Source organism: Bos indicus x Bos taurus, chromosome 4, assembly GCF_003369695.1.
Source record: "Bos indicus x Bos taurus breed Angus x Brahman F1 hybrid chromosome 4, Bos_hybrid_MaternalHap_v2.0, whole genome shotgun sequence".
NCBI classification, from domain to species: domain Eukaryota; kingdom Metazoa; phylum Chordata; class Mammalia; order Artiodactyla; family Bovidae; genus Bos; species Bos indicus x Bos taurus.
This window is the reverse complement of record NC_040079.1, coordinates 12,600,175-12,618,628: the sequence shown is the minus strand read 5'-3', so window position 1 is coordinate 12,618,628 and position 18,454 is coordinate 12,600,175. Positions and strand designations below refer to the sequence as shown.

The window sequence follows — 18,454 nt, the reverse complement described above, 5'->3', positions numbered from 1 at the left end:
GTTCTATAATTAAGATGTGATTTTATACCCTTCTGCCTTCACTGGTGAGGAGTGATTCCTGTTATATTGGTGAATGAATGAGTTGTCCTTTCCTTGAGAAAACATTGCTATTAAGTAATAATATGAAGGGCTTCCCTGATGTCTCAGTGGTAAAGAATCCACCTGCAATGCAGGAGACACGGGTTCAGTCCCTGGGCCAGGAAGATCCCCTGAACCATGAACCATGGCAACCCACTCCAGTATTCTTGCTTGGAGAATCCCATGGACAGAGGAGCCTGGTGGGCTATAGTCCATAGGGTCACAAAGAGTTGGACATGACTGCAGTGACTGAGTATGCACACACGATAACATGACATCATTAATCACATTATTAAATTACCCTTGGAGGGCATAAGAGATACATTTCAACAGGTAGGTAGGTATACCTTGTCTTCATTTAACACCTGATTCTTGAAGTTGGCCATCGTGGGTAGACAGGTCCACCTGGGCGACTGGTGTGAGGTAGGTGAAGATGAGACCTTCCACCTGACACTCTCAGATTAAAAGGGAAATTATAGAAAACAAATTCCAAATCCCTTGGTAATAAGTATGAGAATATTACTTAAAACATTCAGGATTTCATGAATACATTCCATTGAGGAGGGGTGAGTACAGTTGTGTCTGAGACATCCAGAGAGTAAACAAAACAAAAAAGTTAAATGGTACCGAACATCATGTAGAATTCAGAAGAAGATCTTTCATGTGGGCTAAAAACTGTCTCACCAGAAAGACAGTAATGATCCCCTCTAATAACTACTAAGTTAACTAGAATTTTAAATCTAAACACTTCATTAATTTCCTTCCTCCATTTAAGAGTAGATATTTGAGAGAAAACTTATGTTCTAAGAAATTGAATTTCAAGAATGTAACCTTTTTTTCCCCTTGATTTCCAGCTGCACAACTGGGTACTGTTAGATTCTTCCTCTACAGATACGTTAAGCAGAGTCTGGATGACGATCTGGCTGAGACATTCAGGGAGAACTTTAAGTTCAAAAGGGTAGGTTCTCCATGTGGTATGAAAGCCATCTTCCAATTCTGAGTTTCTTTAATTTGTCAGTTTGACATCTTTAGTTCAGTTCTTAGAAACCAATGGGTCAGGGGAATAAAACGCAGACATGGGTGAGTGAGTTCATTCTGCTGGGGCTGTCCAGCGACTGGGGGACTCAAGTCTCCCTCTTTGTCTTGTTCTTGGCCATGTACTTGGTGACCATTGTGGGAAACGCCCTCATCCTTCTTCTGATCAGACTGGACAGCAGGCTTCACACCCCCATGTATTTCTTCCTTAGTGTTTTATCTCTTGTGGACCTCTGTTACTCAAGCAGTATTGTCCCTCAAATGCTGGCGCACCTGCTCTCAGTCCAGAAGTCCATCCCATTCTACAGCTGTCTGATCCAGCTCTCTACGTCCCTGGCATTGGCTGCGTCTGAGTTCCTATTGCTGGGGGCCATGGCCTATGACCGCTATGTGGCGGTGTGCTACCCGCTGCACTACACGGTCATCATGCATGGAGCGCTGTGTCTGGGACTGGCCGTGGGCTGCTTGGGGGCTGGTCTCACGAATTCACTGCTGGAGACAGTCATCACCTTTCGGCTTCCCCTGTGTCACAGTGTTATGAATCACTTTGCTTGTGAGACCCTAGCAGTGCTGCGGCTAGCCTGCGTGGATATCTCTTTCAACAAGGTCATGGTGGCCATCTCAGGATTTCTGGTGATCATGCTTCCCTTTTTCCTGGTTCTGTTTTCCTATGGTCGTATCGTTGCTGCCATTCTGCACATTCATTCTGCTCAGGGACGTAGCAAAGCATTTGGGACATGCGCCTCTCACCTCACTGTGGTTTCCATGTGCTTTGGAACTGCCATCTTCACCTACCTGGGGCCACGGTCCGCCTACTCAGTGGACGGGGAGAAGATGGTTGCTCTCTTCTATGCTGTAGTGGCCCCTATGCTGAACCCCTTGATTTACAGCTTGAGAAATAAAGAGGTTATGGCTGCTCTCAGTAAACTTTTAGACAAATTCAGAGACAAAGGGTAAAGAGTATAAAAACTTCTTGTTATCTATCATCAAAATCAAAAAGAAGGTCAGATAAGTGAAGGGGGGACTGCCACATTTACACTAAAGAAGACTATTATGGTCAGATCCTGGATTTCAAGTGAAGAATTTCTCCACATAATTAATGCATTTCCTTTTGTAGGCTAATACCAGGTAATTTACATACCAGTGATTCATGAAAGGGCCTTTTCTTAGATCATCTTATCTCAGTATCCAGTAGTATTTAGGATTCTTCTCCCATTTTTACATTTTATTAGCTTGTCCATGTTTAAAGGAATAATGCATGGCTTCATCAAGCAGACCTGGTCTGTGGATTGAATGGATAGATGAATTCTGACAATTAGGTCTACTTACACTTTTGTGGACTAGAAGAGAAAATGTCTGTTTCTCTTTCTACATGACAATACTCCAATTGTTTTTAGAACAGCTTTATTTCCTCCAAATGATTTTTTCAACTCCTTAAAAAAATAACATCAATTTTGGAGCTTTCAATACTCTCTATGCCTAAATCTGGACTGTGATATTATATTCTGAAGTAAATAATATATGACAGAATATCTGTTCAGATCATTATGCTGGATCTTATTTGCTTTGAAGATGAGAATTCTGTGGCTTCACTATAGTCTTTTTTATTGTGGTAAAACATACAATATATAATATAAAATTTGTCATTTTAGTCATTTTTAAGTGTGTACTTCAATGGCATTAATTACATTCATAATGTGTACAAACATCAGCACTGTCTATTTCCAAAGTTATTCATTACTATAGTCTTTTATTCAACTAATTTTCAAAGACCAGATTCCTATAAACTGGTTACAAAGATTCCACGCCCACTGTACTCATTTTCTCTTAAACTTAAACAAAGGTATGTGCATTTTGTTTTGCTAGTCAGTATTGATTTTCACACACCAACCGGCCTAGATTGTTTTGAATTTTAATTCTCCAGTTCATTCCATTTGTTTACTTTGTCTTTCTGTTGATATAGTTACAATAAATGGAAGAAGTTATAAAAATAAATACCAAATCAGATCAGATCAGATCAGATCAGCCGCTCAGTCGTGTCCGACTCTCTGCGACCCCATGAATCGCAGCATGCCAGGCCTCCCTGTCCATCACCAACTCCCGGAGTTCACTGAGACTCACGTCCATCGAGTCAGTGATGCCATCCAGCCATCTCATCCTCTGTCGTCCCCTTCTCCTCCTGCCCCCAATCCCTCCCAGCATCAGAGTCTTTTCCAATGAGTCAACTCTTCGCACAAGGTAGCCAAAGTACTGGAGTTTCAGCTTTAGCATCATTCCTTCCACTAGTACACATCAATTATATGTCACTGCAAACTTGGGGAGAAGGGGTCCAGAATGTCTTATAATTGGAATCATACAGTATACAGCCTTTCATATTGGCTTCCTTCACCTAGTAATTTGGATTTAAGTTCCTTCATGTCTTTTCATGGCTTAATCATTCATTTCTTTTTGGACCCGAGTAACATTCTATTGTTTGCATGTTTATTCATTCACCTACTGAAGGACTTCTTGTCTGCTTCTAATTTTCAGTAATTATGAATAAAGCTGCTTATAAACATTTGTGTGCAGGTTTTGTGTGGACATATTTTTGACTCCTTTAGGACTCCTTTAGGTAAATACCAAGTAACGTGATTACTGGATCATATGGTAAAAGTATTCTTTACTTTGTAGAAAACCACCAAACTGTCTTCCAAAGTGGCTGTACCGCTTGGTATTCCCACCAACAGTGAATGAGAGTTTCTATTGCTCCATATTTCTCCAGCATTCTCCAGTGTTTAGGATTTTGGCTGTTCTAATAGTGTGTAGTGGTATTTGATTACTGACTTAATTTGTATTTCCCTGATGACACATGATATAGAGTATCTTCTCATATGTGTGTATTAATACTAGCTTAAACTCTTCCAGAATATAGAAAAGGAGTAAACGCCACATTATTTAATGAAGTCAGGATTACCCTCACACCAAACCAAGCCAAGACATTATAGAACGGAAACCACAGGTCAATAACACTCATGAACAGCCACACAAAATTCTAAAAATATTGCAAAATAAAATCCCACACTTTGCAAAAATATAGTAGCTTATAAGTTAATTTAGTTCCACACCTTAAAATAAATCACTGTATATATTTCCCTGTATCAATAGACTAAAAGGGAAAACCAGTTTAGCACTTCAATAGGTGGCAAAAAGTATTAATGTTAATAAAAAAAATCTTTGCAAACTAGGTATAGAAGGAAACTTCTTAACCCAATAAAATGTATATACAAATAACTTACAGCTGACATCAATATTTATTAGCAAAAAGTGGAATCATTTTCTCATTGAGAACAATGCTTAATGTCCATGATCATCAGTTTTCTTATTTGGAAATTCTGGCCAAAGGGATAAGGCCAGAAAAAGAAATGAAATGCAAATTAGAAAAAAACAAATAGAATCATTTTGTTCTCAGAAGGCATTATTATTTACATGTAAAATCTCTAGGATTCTACAACAAAAATCTTGGAATTGATAATGGAATTCGGCAAGGTTGAAAGATGCAAAGATAATATGTAAAGTATGCGTGTGTGCGTGTGGGCAAGCTAAATCGCTTCAGCTGTGTCCTATTCTGTGTGACCCTACGGACTGTATCTGGCCAGGCTCCTCTGTGCATGGGATACTCCAGACAGGAATACAGGAGTGGGTTTCCATGTCTTCCTCCAAGGGATTTTCCTGACACAGGGATCAAACCCAAGTCTCTTAGGTCTCCTTCATTGCAGGTGGATTCTTTACTACTGAGCCACTGGGGGAGCCCACATTTATGTATCAGTTCAGTTCAGTTCAGTCATTCAGTCATGTCCGACTCATTGCGACCCCATGAATCACAGTACACCAGGCCCCCCTGTCCATCACCAACTCCCGGAGTTCACTCAAACTCACGTGCATAGAGTCGATGATGCTATCCAGCCATCTCATCCTCTATCGTCCCCTCTCCTTCTGCCCCCAATCCCTCCCAGCATCAGGGTCTTTTCCAATGAGTCAACTCTTTGCGTAAGTATTGGAGTTTCAGCTTCAACATCAATCCTGCCAATGAATATTGAGGACTGATTTCCTTTAGAATGGACTGGTTGGATCTCCTTTCAGTCCAAGGGACTCGCAAGAGTCTTCTCCAGCATCACAGTACAAAAGTGTCAATTCTTCGGTGATTCAGCCTTCTTCACAGTCCAGCTCTCACATCCATACATGACCACTGGAAAAACCATAGCCTTGACTAGATGGACCTTTGTTGGAAAAGTAATGTCTCTGCTTTTTAATATGCTATCTAGGTTGGTCATAACTTTCCTTCCAAGGAGTAAGTGTCTTTTAATTTCATGGCTGCAATCACCATCTGCAGTGATTTTGGAGCCCCAAAAAATAAAATCTGACACTGTTTCCACTGTTTCCCCATCTATTTGCCATGAAGTGATGGGACCAGATGCCATGATCTTCGTTTTCTAAATGTTGAGCTTTAAGCCAACTTTTTCACTCTCCTCTTTCACTTTCATCAAGAGGCTTTTGAGTTCCTCTTCACTTTCTGCCATAAGGGTGGTGTCATCTGCATATCTGAGGTTATTGATATTTCTCCCGGTAATCTTGATTCCAGCTTGTGCTTCTTCCAGCCCAGTGTTTCTCATGATCTACTCTGCATATAAGTTAAATAAGCAGGGTGACAGTATACAGCCTTGACGTCCTCCTTTTCCTAGTTGGAACCAGTCTGTTGTTCCATGTCCAGTTCTAACTGTTGCTTCCTGACCTGCATATACGTTTCTCAAGAGGCAGGTCAGGTGGTCTGGTATTCCCATCTCTTTCAGAATTTTCCACAGTTTATTGTGATCCACACAGTCAAAGGCTTTGGCATAGTCAATAAAGCAGAAATAGATGTTTTTTTCTGGAACTCTCTTGCTTTTTCCATGATCCAGTGGATGTTGGCAATTTGATCTCTGTTTCCTCTGCCTTTTCTAAAACCAGCTTGAACATCTGGAAGTTCACGGTTCACATATTGCTGAAGCCTGGCTTGGAGAATTTTGAGCATTACTTTACTACCATGTGAGATGAGTGCAATTGTGCGGTAGTTTGATCATTCTTTGGCATTACCTTTCTTTGGGATTGGAATGAAAACTGACCTTTTCCAGTCCTGTGGCCACTGCTGAGTTTTCCAAATTTGCTGGCATATTGAGTGCAGCACTTTCCCAGCATCATCTTTCAGGATTTGAAAGAGCTCAACTAGAATTCCATCATCTCCACTAGTTGTGTTTGTAGTGATGCTTCCTAAGGCCCACTTGACCTCACATTCCAGGATGTCTGGTTCTAGGTGAGTGATCACACCATCGTGATTATCTGGGTCGTGAAGATCTTTTTTGTACAGTTCTTCTGTGTATTCTTGCCACCTCTTCTTAATATCTTCTGCTTCTGTTAGGTCCATACCATTTCTGTCCTTTATCGTACCCATCATTGCATGAAATATTCCCTTGGTATCTCTAGTTTTCTTGAAGAGATCCCTAGTCTTTCCCATTCTGTTGTTTTCCTCTATTTCTTTGCATTGATCGCCGAGGAAGGCTTTTTTAAATCTCTCCTTGCTATCCTTTGGAACTCTGCATTCAAATGGGAATATCTTTCCTTTTCTCCTTTGCTTTTCGCTTCTCTTCTTTTCACAGCTATTTGTAAGCCCTCCTCAGACAGACATTTTGCTTTTTTGCATTTCTTTTCCATGAGGATGGTCTTGATCCCTGTCTCCTGTACAATGTCACGAACCTCCATCCATAGTTTATCAGGAACTCTATCTATCAGATCTAGTCCCTTAAATCTATTTCTCACTTCCACTTCCACAAGGGATTTGATTTAGGTCATACATGAATTGTCTAGTGGTTTTCCCCACTTTCTTCAATGTAAGTCTGAATTTGACAATAAGGAGCTCATGATCGGAGCCACAGTCAGCTCCCAGTCTTGTTTTTGCTGACTGTATAGAGCTTTTCCATCTTTGGATGCAAAGAATATAATCAGTCTGATTTCGGTGTTGACCATCTGGTGATGTCCATGTGTAGTGTCTTCTCTTGTGTTGTTGGAAGAGGGTGTTTGCTATGACCAGTGTGTTCTCTTGGAAAAACTCTATTAGCCTTTGCCCTGCTTCATTCTGTACTCCAAGGCCAAATTTGCCTGTTACTCCAGGTGTTTCTTTACTTCCTACTTTTGCATTCCAGCCCCCTATAATGAAAAGGACATCTTTTTTGGGTGTTAGTTCTAAAAGGTCTTGTAGGTCTTCATAGAATCGTTCAACTTCAGCTTCTTCAGTGTTACTGGTTTGGGCATAGACTTGGATCACCATGATATTGAATGGTTTGCCTTGGAAACGAACAGAGATCATTCTGTCGTTTTTGAGATTGCATCCAAGTACTGCATTGTGGACTCTTTTGTTGACCATGATGGCTACTCCATTTCTTCTAAGGGATTCTTGCCCACAGTAGTAGATATAATGGTCATCTGAGTTAAATTCATCCATTCCAGTCCATTTTAGTTCACTGATTCCTAGAATGTTGACGTTCACTCTTGCCATCTCCTGTTTGACCACTTCCAATTTGTCTTGATTCATGGACCTAACATTCTAGGTTCCTATGCAATATTGCTCTTTACAGCATCTGACCTTGCTTCCATCAGCAATCACATCCACAACTGGGTATTGTTTTTGCTTTGGTTCCTTCCCTTCATTCTTTCTGGAGTTGTTTCTCCACTGATCTCCTGTAGCATATTGGGCACCTACCGACCTGGGGAGTTCCTCTTTCAGTATCCTATCCTTTTGCCTTTTCATACTGTTCATGGGGTTGGTATTTAAATATGTAGATTAATTAAATGTATAAATATTTATATAAATATAAATTATATACATATTTAAGGTAATGATATTTTTGTAAACATTACTGAAAATTGTTGAGTAGGGAATTCCAAGACTTTATTTCTCCACAAAACAGCCAATAAGCTGGCAAAAACTTTTGGAATTAACCTTTGCAGAACTCTGGAATCTGGTAAAAAACTGACTACAAAAGGGGAAAGATTAATAAAAACTGAAAATGCTGCATTACAGTAAAATATACTGGGGCATTTCAGCTGCCCACTTATTACCTCTCACCTCCCAAATTTGTGACAGCCATGAAAGTTACAGTCTATACTCCTGGTGCAGGTTGCCAGTAAAAAACACTAATCTGGACCTTACTCAAAGAATTTTGGCTGTTTCAACATGTCTGGCAGCTACCTGAAGAGCTGGCATAAAGGCTGGCCTTTGTTTTACTGACTCAGGACTTGTATTATCAGGACTGGGATGGCTTTCCAGGTGGCATTTGCTGAAAATATTTAAAGGCAAAAGTATGGCAGCCTAACGCTAGGGTTAAGAGTCAAGACAGCCAACAACCAGACTGAAAAGACTGGGAAGCAAGAGGCTGGGAAAGGATGTATATAAGGGAATAAGGGCTTTAAAAGGTATCCCTGGTAGCTCAGCTGGTAAAGAATCCACCTGCAAAGCAGGAGACCCTGGTTTGATTCCTGAGTCAGGTAGATCCTCTGGAGAAAGGATAGGCTACCCACTCCAGTATTCTTGGGCTTCCCTGGTGGCTCAGACAGTACAGAATCTGCCTGTAATGCAGGAGACCTGTGTTCGATCCCTGGGTTGGGAAGATCTGCTGGAGAAGGGAATGGCAACCCACTCCACTATTCTTGTCTGGAGAATTCCATGGGCAGAGGAGCTTGGCAAGCTAAAGTCCATGGGGTCACAAAGTGTTGGACACAACTGAGAGACTTTCACTTACTTTCAAGGGCTTCCCAAGTGGTGCTAGTGGTAAAGAACAGTTAATAGAGCTGAAGCATAAAAACTAAATTGCAACAACTAAAAATAAGACACTTCTTTCAAATCCTATTTATCCTGAATCCTTTTATCCTAAAATCCTAGAACAACTGACATCCCCCCAAATGTATCATTTGATATCATCGACAGTTTTCCCAAATGGATCTTAAATATATCATGATGTGGCGGGCACTAATGGAAAGAAATGACAGAGGGTCCGCCAGACAGTATCTGTGCTAACCCGGTTCTGGCCACCTGCTGTGGTGGCAGTGTGCCAGGGAGACTGAGAACGGGAGCACGCTTCTCCTCCAAAGATTGGGAATGTCTATCGTCAGAGTGTTCTATGAATTACTGTGTCTGTGTCTTTACACAAGATGCTTAGCGTCAGAATTCCATACAAATGATCTCAAATAGGTAGGAGGAGTTCTTGAGATACAAACTGGCTATATTCCATGACACACTGACACTATCTTATTCTAGAATTCAGCTATACAGTCTTTTCTTGGAGATATATATGTATTGGCTGGCAGTTGCAGGTTGGATAATTTTGCAGATCTCTGTCCAGGGTATGTGGGAAGCGTTAAGGAAACCCAGGGAACTCACTCTCTGTCCTGTTTTCCCTCAGGTCCTGAGGCCCTTCAGCTGTCATCTTGTATCTGTTGTGTTCCATTTCCTTCTCCAGGGGATCTTCCCAACCCAGGGATTGAACCAGTGCCTCCCACACTGCAGGCATACTCTATACTGTCTGAGTCTCAGGGAAGGCCCAAAATAAGGATGCCTACCAGTGTTGTTTCCGCCTGGTTTCGAACCAGGGACCTTTCGCGTGTTAGGCGAACGTGATAACCACTACACCACGGAAACCTGCATGTTATGTCTAGATTTTTAATGGTAAAGGACAGTTCTTTTTTTTTTTTTTTTTATTGCTAAGCAGTAGTCCAGTATATGGGTGTTATCACTGTTTGATCTCTATTCATACTTCAGCCCTATAAACTGTGTTAAAGCCTGTTTAATTATCATAGACACATTGGAGGGCTGAATTGCTTATAACTACTAATATCTCCAGTTTTCATTTCATGAAACCCCAATGAATTAGACAGCTTTTGCTTCTGTGAGGGTTATTTAAGAGTTCTTCAGATTTCAGAGAAGTGATTTTAGTAAACTAAAATTTTGTCCTAGAACATGAAATACTGGTCAAGTGGTTCTCAAAGGCAGCTGACGAAGTAATGATCCCATTATGATAAATTTATTTAGCACACAATTACAGCAGAAGCATTTAAACAAAAACCTTTATTTAAAATTTTACTGAAATGTAGCAGTATGTTTACTTTAGATATTAGTATCTCCCATGGAGTACTGATATGATTGTCCTGTTTTAAGTAACTGAAGATTGAATAATAATTGAAAAATCTATGAAAAATGAGTGTTAGTCCCTCAGTTGTGGCCAACTCTTTGCGACCCCATGGACTGTAGCCCACCAGGCTCTTCCATGGAACTCTCCAGGCAGGCATACTGAGTGTGTTGCCATCTTCCTGACCCAGGGATCAAACCCGGGTCTCCTGCATTGCAGGCACTTTCTTTACCATCTGAGCCACAGGCCATCCTGAAAATCTACAGATAGATTTAAAAGTAGTAATTTTTTTTTTCTCTTTGTGCTTCAGCAAAGACTAAATTCACAGGTGGTTCTTTTCAAAGCATGGATTTCTTTCCCCTCTGGAACTAATACTGTATAAAATAAGTTAGATTACCACAATAGGCAAATAGAAATTTCTCATGGCTCCCACAAGAGACGTGAACTGCCTTGTCAAAGTGCTTTTCTCCTGGGTGTTTGCAGAGATGTAGGGCAAGTCTTAAAACCGTATAAAGCTCTCAGAATCCAAAGATCTTCACAGTGTGGTGCGCCTAAGACCACTGCAGCTTCCTGCAGGAGGGCAATGGGTGCTCTGGCCCCAGGATACTGGGAGAGCCATCCTGGAGCCACATCAGGCCCAAATGTGTTCCCAGTGTCCAGGGCTCACCTCTCCTCTAGTCCTGACTATCAGTTTGGAAGCAGCTGGGTAACCTGTGGCCATTCACCCTTTGTATGTTTAGACAGTGTGCTTTTCACATCTACCCAATACCTGAATCTTTCTTTTCTACTTCTTCCTATTTTAGAATCAGTGAAGAATTTCTTTTCATATCCCAGCCATTTAGAGGCTGCTGAGCCAAGGTAAGAGTCCCTTCTCAGAATATCATTTTATTTTTTAGGACTCAGTCTAATGATTATCTCCTCTCTGATACATTTACCAAGCATTTCTGTATGTTCATTTCTGTTTTACATGTATGATAGAATATGTATCTATGTCACATTTCTTAAAATGTGGACTCATCTCTAATAGCTTGTGCCTATAATGAAATTTCAGCTCTGTTTCAGGTTCATATGGCACAGTGACGTTTAAATACCAAACATTTAATTCTGTTGTCACACGTCTTTCTTCTATCCACTCTCAATCTCCAGCAATCAGTCACAGTCATAATCTCGTCTTTTGAACTCTAAGTACAGCCAGATATGCAGAGAGCACATTCCTCCTACTACGTTTGAGGGGTATCTCTTGATATTGGGTCAGAAATGAAAACCCCAGGCTCTGATCCCAGCCTGCAGTTTCTTATTATGCCTTCTGACAGCAATTTTGCTGCTGCATCTTCCTGGCAATTTCTTTGTGATGGTGGCTACAAAAACTGCTGCTGTCTTGACAGGGAAGGAGGTTATGTTTCTATCATATCTGGATTACTTGGATCCTACCCTTGTACAGAATCCATACAGAGTTAAGCAGAAGTGTACACTCAACAGGCACAAGAATGGAGAGAAGAAGCTAAAATGCTTGATTCTGGATCATTGGTAAAAGTCTCAAATGAGGGGGTAACAAATTTGAGTACACCGTAGTGGAGTAAAAACCACCATGAGTGTAAAGGTCCACAAAGTTTATGGTAAAATCATACATTGAAAACGCATGTGGTCAAGTCCTCCTATTCATATGCAATGGTTAGTGCTCGCACCCTTCGTTTAGTGGGTGAGAAATAAGGAAATCTGTTGTGGTTGTTGAGCCTCCTCTAGGAGTGTAAATTTACTCATATAACTTGTGAACAAGTATGTCTGCGTATGTTTGTCTTCTTTTCTTTAATAAATGCTATAACTGGGGTGATTTTTCTTTTCTTTGTGTGTGTCTTTGTTGGCTATGAAGTTGTATTCCAACTAGTGCTTTAATCTCTGATTTGGCAACCCTGACCCAACCAAATCCATGCCCCCCATAACAAAAACCAGGGTGCAATGTGAGGATGTTATCAGCTGCTGAAAACATTCAATGATTGCATATTGTCTATAATATAGAATAACTCTTAAATACCTTAATATTTCATATGAGGAGAAGGCGATGGCACCCCACTCCAGTACTCTCGCCTGGAGAATCCCATGGACAGAGGAGCCTGGTAGGCTGCAGTCCATGGGGTCGCTAAGAGTCGGATACGACTGAGCGAATTGACTTTCACTTTTCACTTTCATGCACTGGAGAAGGAAATGGCAACCCACTCCAGTGTTCTTGCCTGGAGAATCCCAGGGACGGCTGAGCCTGGTGGGCTGCCGTCTATGGGGTCGCACAGAGTTGGACACGACTGACGTGACATAGCAGCAGCATTTCATATGAAGGAATCTACAATCTAGTCCTTAACACTATTTTATCTCTTCTTCTCTTTCCCTAGGCCGTTGCTCTCTCTCTCCCATCCCCCTTTTCTCTTTATGTTTCTATTCATTTATTAACTTATAATTTTCCCACTCACAGAGGAAATAGGTCTTAATGAGATGCCTCCCTGAAAATGTCAGGCTATTTCATATCTCTTTGCCTTTGTTCACTCTGTTTCATCTGTCTAAAATATCTCTAACATTTTTATTGTCAAACTTATCTTTATTGTAATGATTTTCTCTCCTCTGATACATTTACCAAGCATTTCTATATATTCATTTCTGTTTCATATGTGTAATTGAACATGCAGTCTGTCACATTTGTAAAAATTTGGGCTCATCTTTAATAGCCTGTGCCAATAATGAAATTTCAGTACAATTGTAGAATATTTCCTAAAATTATCAGACATTTTAAATATTTAAAAAGTTGTGTTGAGTGAAAAATCTGGTATTCCTTATCTATATGTGAGACAGCATTGTGGTTGAGGCTGTGCTTTTGTAGTCAGACAGATGGTGTCTTCACTTTAATTCTGGTTTCATCACTCTCAAACTTGGAAATGTTACTTAATCAGTCTAAACTAAAGTGTCCTCTGTGAAATTAGAGTAACGGTGCCTCATTTATTTGTTTTGTGTATTTAACGGCATATTTGAAAAGTACTTAGCAAATTTCCCAGCCCCTAGTAATAACTGATAAATGATTATTAGAGAATATTCTGGACAATATTGAACAATATTCTGTTCAATATTCTGAACAATATTCTGGAATATTGTTCAGGCTTCATGTTAAAACTCATCAGAACAAAACCCTAACAGATTCTTGCCCATTGCCATCTCTTCAACTATGAGGAATGTGTCTGTAAACACCAAAGTTTTTCCCATTACAGTAAATGGCATCACTTCCATATAGTGAGCCATATACCTGAATTCCTCCTTGATTTCTCTCTTCTCTTTCCTCCCATATTTAATCCATCAATTACCATTAAAGATGCTTTTAACATACATTTGGAGTCCCCTCACTTCCATGAAACAAGGTTTTCAAGGTCACCGTCACCTTTGAGTAGCCACCAGCAATCTCACAACTCCCACTCTTGCACAACTCCCACTCCCACAGTCTTTTGCAATGTCAGAGCGATCTTTCCAAGCGTGAGTCATACTCTGCTCCTATTCAGCTTTAAGCCTTTCACTTGCTTCTCATGGTATTTAGACCACTATTCAGATCCCCTGTTATGAGCTGTGGGGTCTTACACGTGCTGGCCCTGCTTGCTTTTCCCCCCTAGTCCTCATTTCTTCTCCCTCCATCACAGCAGGCATGGCCTCATCTCAGTGCAGCTCTCTCCCACCTCACTCTTCAGAAGGCTGGGCCTCCGGCATCCTCCTCTGTGCAAATATCACCTCCTCAGAGGTCAGAGAGGCATTCCCCAATCACACGTGTATCATTTCTGTTTTTTAACCTTCATAGAAAAGGTCTCAAATTTTATTATGTATTTCTTATTATTTGCTGATTAAAGAAAATCTCCTCCAAGAGACTTTTACCTCCACCCCCAAGGACTTCAGTGTCCACAAGAAGAAGCTCATGTCCACTTCCTACTCTGCCTGGTCCACAGCAGTCACTCTCCTCGCTCCTGTGAGCCCATTCTTATCTTTTAAGGCCCTGAGATGGGAGAGGAGCCCTTTCACACTTACTGTCATTTATATGTTTATAAATTTTACTTTATATACAATTTTACTTACATTATTTCATTTGGGTTTTGATCCACATTGACATAAGCTAAATGAATATTAATATTTGCACTTGCAGAAGAGGAAATTGGGTTTTGGAGATGATAAGATTTTAAGGTTCATATAGCAATTTACGACTGAGGTCCAGGTTTTTAATACTGGAAAGCCTGACTCTCCCCACCTCACCGTCTCATGTACCTCGCAGACAATGACAGGTTTCACTCTGTCTCCCTGGATAGTACAGGGGGAAAAGCATTGTAAAGGCAGAACTTCCAGCGCTCTGGGTGGGTGGTAGGCCAGGAAGGCCAGGTGTATCCTTCACAGTTGGCAATGGTAATGTGGAACATGGTTGTTTGATACTGTTTAATTTGGATGTGGTTGTGAAAGGCAGTGTAGGGTAATAGATACAGCATGGTGTTTAGACTTAGACTTGAATGTGATTCCTGCCCTGCTACCAGTGGGAATGTGGTAGGTTACTAATACTTCTCTAAAACTCAATTTCTTCATTACTAAGATGTATAAAAAGACTATGTGAGAATCAAATTACATTGTGTACATAATGTACCCAGTGTATGATCTAACCTATAATGCACTATTAAAAATGATGTTACTGTTGTTACTAGTCAAAGAAGGCAAAAGATGGAAGGTTCCAAATGGACCGTGGAATCTGACCAGTAATTTTTTCTCCCAGGAGAGTTAAGCCCTGTGTTTCCAATATGGAAGTGGAAAACCAGACACGGGTCACCAGGTTCATCCTGGTGGGGTTCCCTGGGAGCTGGGGCATGCGTGCAGCAGTGTTCCTCATATTCCTCATGGCCTATATTCTGACAGTGGCTGAAAATGTGACCATCATCCTGTTGGTGCAGCAGAACCGGCCACTGCACAAGCCCATGTACTTCTTCCTGGCCAACTTGTCCTTCTTGGAGACCTGGTACATCTCTGTGACTGTACCCAAGTTGCTGTTTAGTTTTTGGTCCGTGAGCAAAAGCATCTCCTTCGCTCACTGCATGATACAACTTTACTTCTTCATTGCACTCATGTGCACGGAATGCGTGCTCCTGGCCACCATGGCCTACGACCGTTACGTGGCCATCTGCCGCCCACTACACTACCCCACCATAATGAGCCATGGGCTCTGCTTCCGCCTGGCTCTCGGTTCCTGGACCATTGGCTTTGGCATCTCCTTGGCTAAGACATACTTCATCTCTCGCCTCAGCTTCTGCGGCCCTAATGTCATCAACCATTTCTTCTGCGACATCTCTCCAGTACTTAACCTCTCCTGCACAGACATGTCCACAGCTGAGCTGGTGGACTTTGTCCTGGCACTGGTCATCTTCCTCCTCCCGCTCACTGTCACTATTCTGTCTTACGGATGCATCCTGGCCACCGTTCTACGCATGCCCACGGGCAAGCAGAAGGCGTTTTCTACTTGTGCCTCCCACCTCGTGGTGGTCACCATCTTCTACTCAGCTACAATTTTCATGTATGCCCGGCCCCGAGCCATTCACGCCTTCAACATGAACAAAGTTATTTCCATCTTCTATGCCATTGTCACCCCTGCCCTCAACCCTTTCATTTATTGTCTAAGGAACCGAGAGGTCAAAGAGGCAGTGAAGAAGCTGGCTTATTGCCAGGCCAGATCTGACTAGTCTGTTACAAGTGATTAGATGAAGTAATTTGATTTGGAGCCTGCTCTTCAACCCCCATCCTTTCTCCTTTAATGCTGCAGCTGGATATTAACATATTACTCATGTTAATGTGACCTCACCAGATCCACATTAACCACCGGCTCTTGGTTGTGTCCTGAGATCTACATCTGCGCCTGTGGGCTGTGTTTTAAGGGCATGCCCTTTGAACAGTGTGTTCTCTTTGACTGTGATCCAAAATGGGGTTTCTAAGATTGTGAGTAAATTCCTGAGTTGAGTGGGAGAGAGAGATGGCAGCATATGAATTAGCTGTTTTAGGATCTAGCAAGTACTATACTCTCCAGGGAATCAGATTTGGTGATGGCTTCCTGACTTCTCTGCTTCCTGACTGAGACAGAGGTAGCTGCTCCTTTAATAATCCCATTGTGGCTTTGATGCCAGGAGTCAATCTCGGTGGCAAAGACTAGAGGAACAGTCTCTAGCCTCTTTCAACACTTGTTGTAAACACCCATTTCCCTGCATTAAAATACCCTTCTGCTTCAAACTAGCTGGAGTGCTTTCTGTTATCTGCAAGGTGTCACCTATAAGTGAACTGTACCTTTTATAGTTTACATTTGGTTTTCTTACATAACTTATTCAGTTGTTTTGTGTTGAACTTCATATTTCCTTCCTAGCAGTCACAGCATATTTATTTGTATCCTCCAGTGGATGAACACATGATCGCTGAGAAGTAAATGAGTATCATCACATTTATTACTTGCTGTAGGAAGCTTGCGCTCATAGTCCCCTTTCCTTCTGGTCTCAGTCTTCTCTCAGTCCTCTTCAGCTTTCTTTTACTTCCTCTGGCCTCACTCTCTTACCTCATATACAAGTAGCCAGCCCGGTCTTGGGAATTAACAGATTTTCATCCTATACCACAGTGACTCTCTCCTCTCCTCCTTCCTTATCTGACACCCTACCCATGTAAGCTTTACCTTTTTGATAAAGTGAGCCCACACACCTGCAGAAGTGCATATGGATATGCCTACTCTTTGTTCATAGTTCTGACAAAGGCAAAGGGAGCTATACTTTAAACTGTATTCAATGTAACATGCTGATGTCAGTACGAATTTAAATGTTCTATTGTGTGAGTACTGTGTGCTCAGTCATGTCCAACTCTTTGCGACCCCAAGGACTGTAGCCTGCCAGGCTCCTTTGTCCATGGAATTTTCCAGGCAAGAATACTGGAGTAGGTTGCCATTTCCTACTCCAGGGGATCTCCGTGATTCTAGGATTAACACATGTCTCCTGCATTGACAGGCAGATTCTTTACCACTGCGCCACCTGTGACGCCCCATATTGATTCATATAATTACCTTATTTGCTTATAGAAGAAAGATAACACTTTAAAACAATGATTTTTTGTTTTTTGATTTTCAATCAACTCATGAGGTAGCCACTTATCGAGACTTTTCACCTTTCCAATTTGTTTTAAGTGCTGAATTGCCATAGAATGGTCGGCGTTGAATTCTTCGGCAACTTCTCACATAGTTGTAAGAGGATCAGCTTCTATGACACTCTCAGTCAGTCATTGTCAACTTCTGGTGGCCGGCCACTATGCTCCTCACATTCAAGGCTCTCATTTCCTTTGCAAAACTTCTTGAACTGTACATTTGTTAGAAGTTCTGGGCCAAATGCATTGTTGATGATACTAATCGTCTCCTCTGCTTTATCACCTATTTTTAACTGGAATAAAAAATCGCTTGAATTTGCTTTTTGTCTAACATCATTTCTATAGTCTAAAATATAAAATAAGCACCAACTAATAAACCCTTACAAAAAACATAAAGTGAGGAAATGCACATTAAAATGAAGTTTAACATAACCACATTCATTTAAAAATAATCATACGGTAGCTTTATTTTTAGCTTTTAAAGGAATCTGCATACTGTTCTCCAGAATGACTACACCAATTAACATTCCCAACAACAATGTAGGAGTGTTCTCCACACCTTCTCCAGTATTTATTATTTGTAGACTTGTTGATGATGGAATACTTTAGTAACAATGGTCTAGGAATGCCTATGAGGAGGTAATATTTTACACAAAGCCTGAATAATGAGAAGTCAGACAGTCATGCTAAATAAAATGCAGTGACTGAAAAGCACAGGTTCTGGGTTCCCACTTTGAAACTAGTTCCTGCTGTGTAAACTTGGGCAAGTTTAGTCTTTCTGTGTCTGTTTTCTCATTTGTAAAATGAGGCTCATAACTGAGCCTACTCTGTTGCATTGGTTTGAAGATAAGTAAATATACGTACTTAATCAGTACGCAGCACAGAGTAAGTGTTCTTACTTAAAGGATTGTTTTTATTTTTGTGTCAGGCAAAGCTTTATAGGCAAAACACGTACTGAGTACAGGAGCTTGTAGTGAGAACCAGAGTAG

At 41.1% G+C, this 18,454-nt stretch overlaps 2 protein-coding genes and 1 non-coding gene across 3 annotated transcripts; 2 read left to right on the top strand and 1 right to left on the bottom strand.

The window, feature by feature from the left end:
• Positions 1–1,128: 1,128 nt before the first annotated feature.
• LOC113891795 (olfactory receptor-like protein OLF3) lies at positions 1,129–3,744 on the top strand. Its single transcript, XM_027540278.1, has 3 exons — positions 1,129–2,057; positions 2,930–2,956; positions 3,714–3,744. Exons 1-3 carry the CDS (start codon positions 1,129–1,131, stop codon positions 3,742–3,744), a joined length of 987 nt encoding a protein of 328 aa, XP_027396079.1.
• Positions 3,745–9,744: 6,000 nt separating this feature from the next.
• Positions 9,745–9,817, bottom strand: TRNAV-AAC. The gene has a single exon. It is a non-coding gene; the product is annotated as a tRNA-Val (tRNA).
• Positions 9,818–15,103: 5,286 nt separating this feature from the next.
• Positions 15,104–16,036, top strand: LOC113891827 (olfactory receptor 6B1). The gene has a single exon (XM_027540307.1). It carries the CDS (start codon positions 15,104–15,106, stop codon positions 16,034–16,036), a length of 933 nt encoding a protein of 310 aa, XP_027396108.1.
• Positions 16,037–18,454: the final 2,418 nt, after the last annotated feature.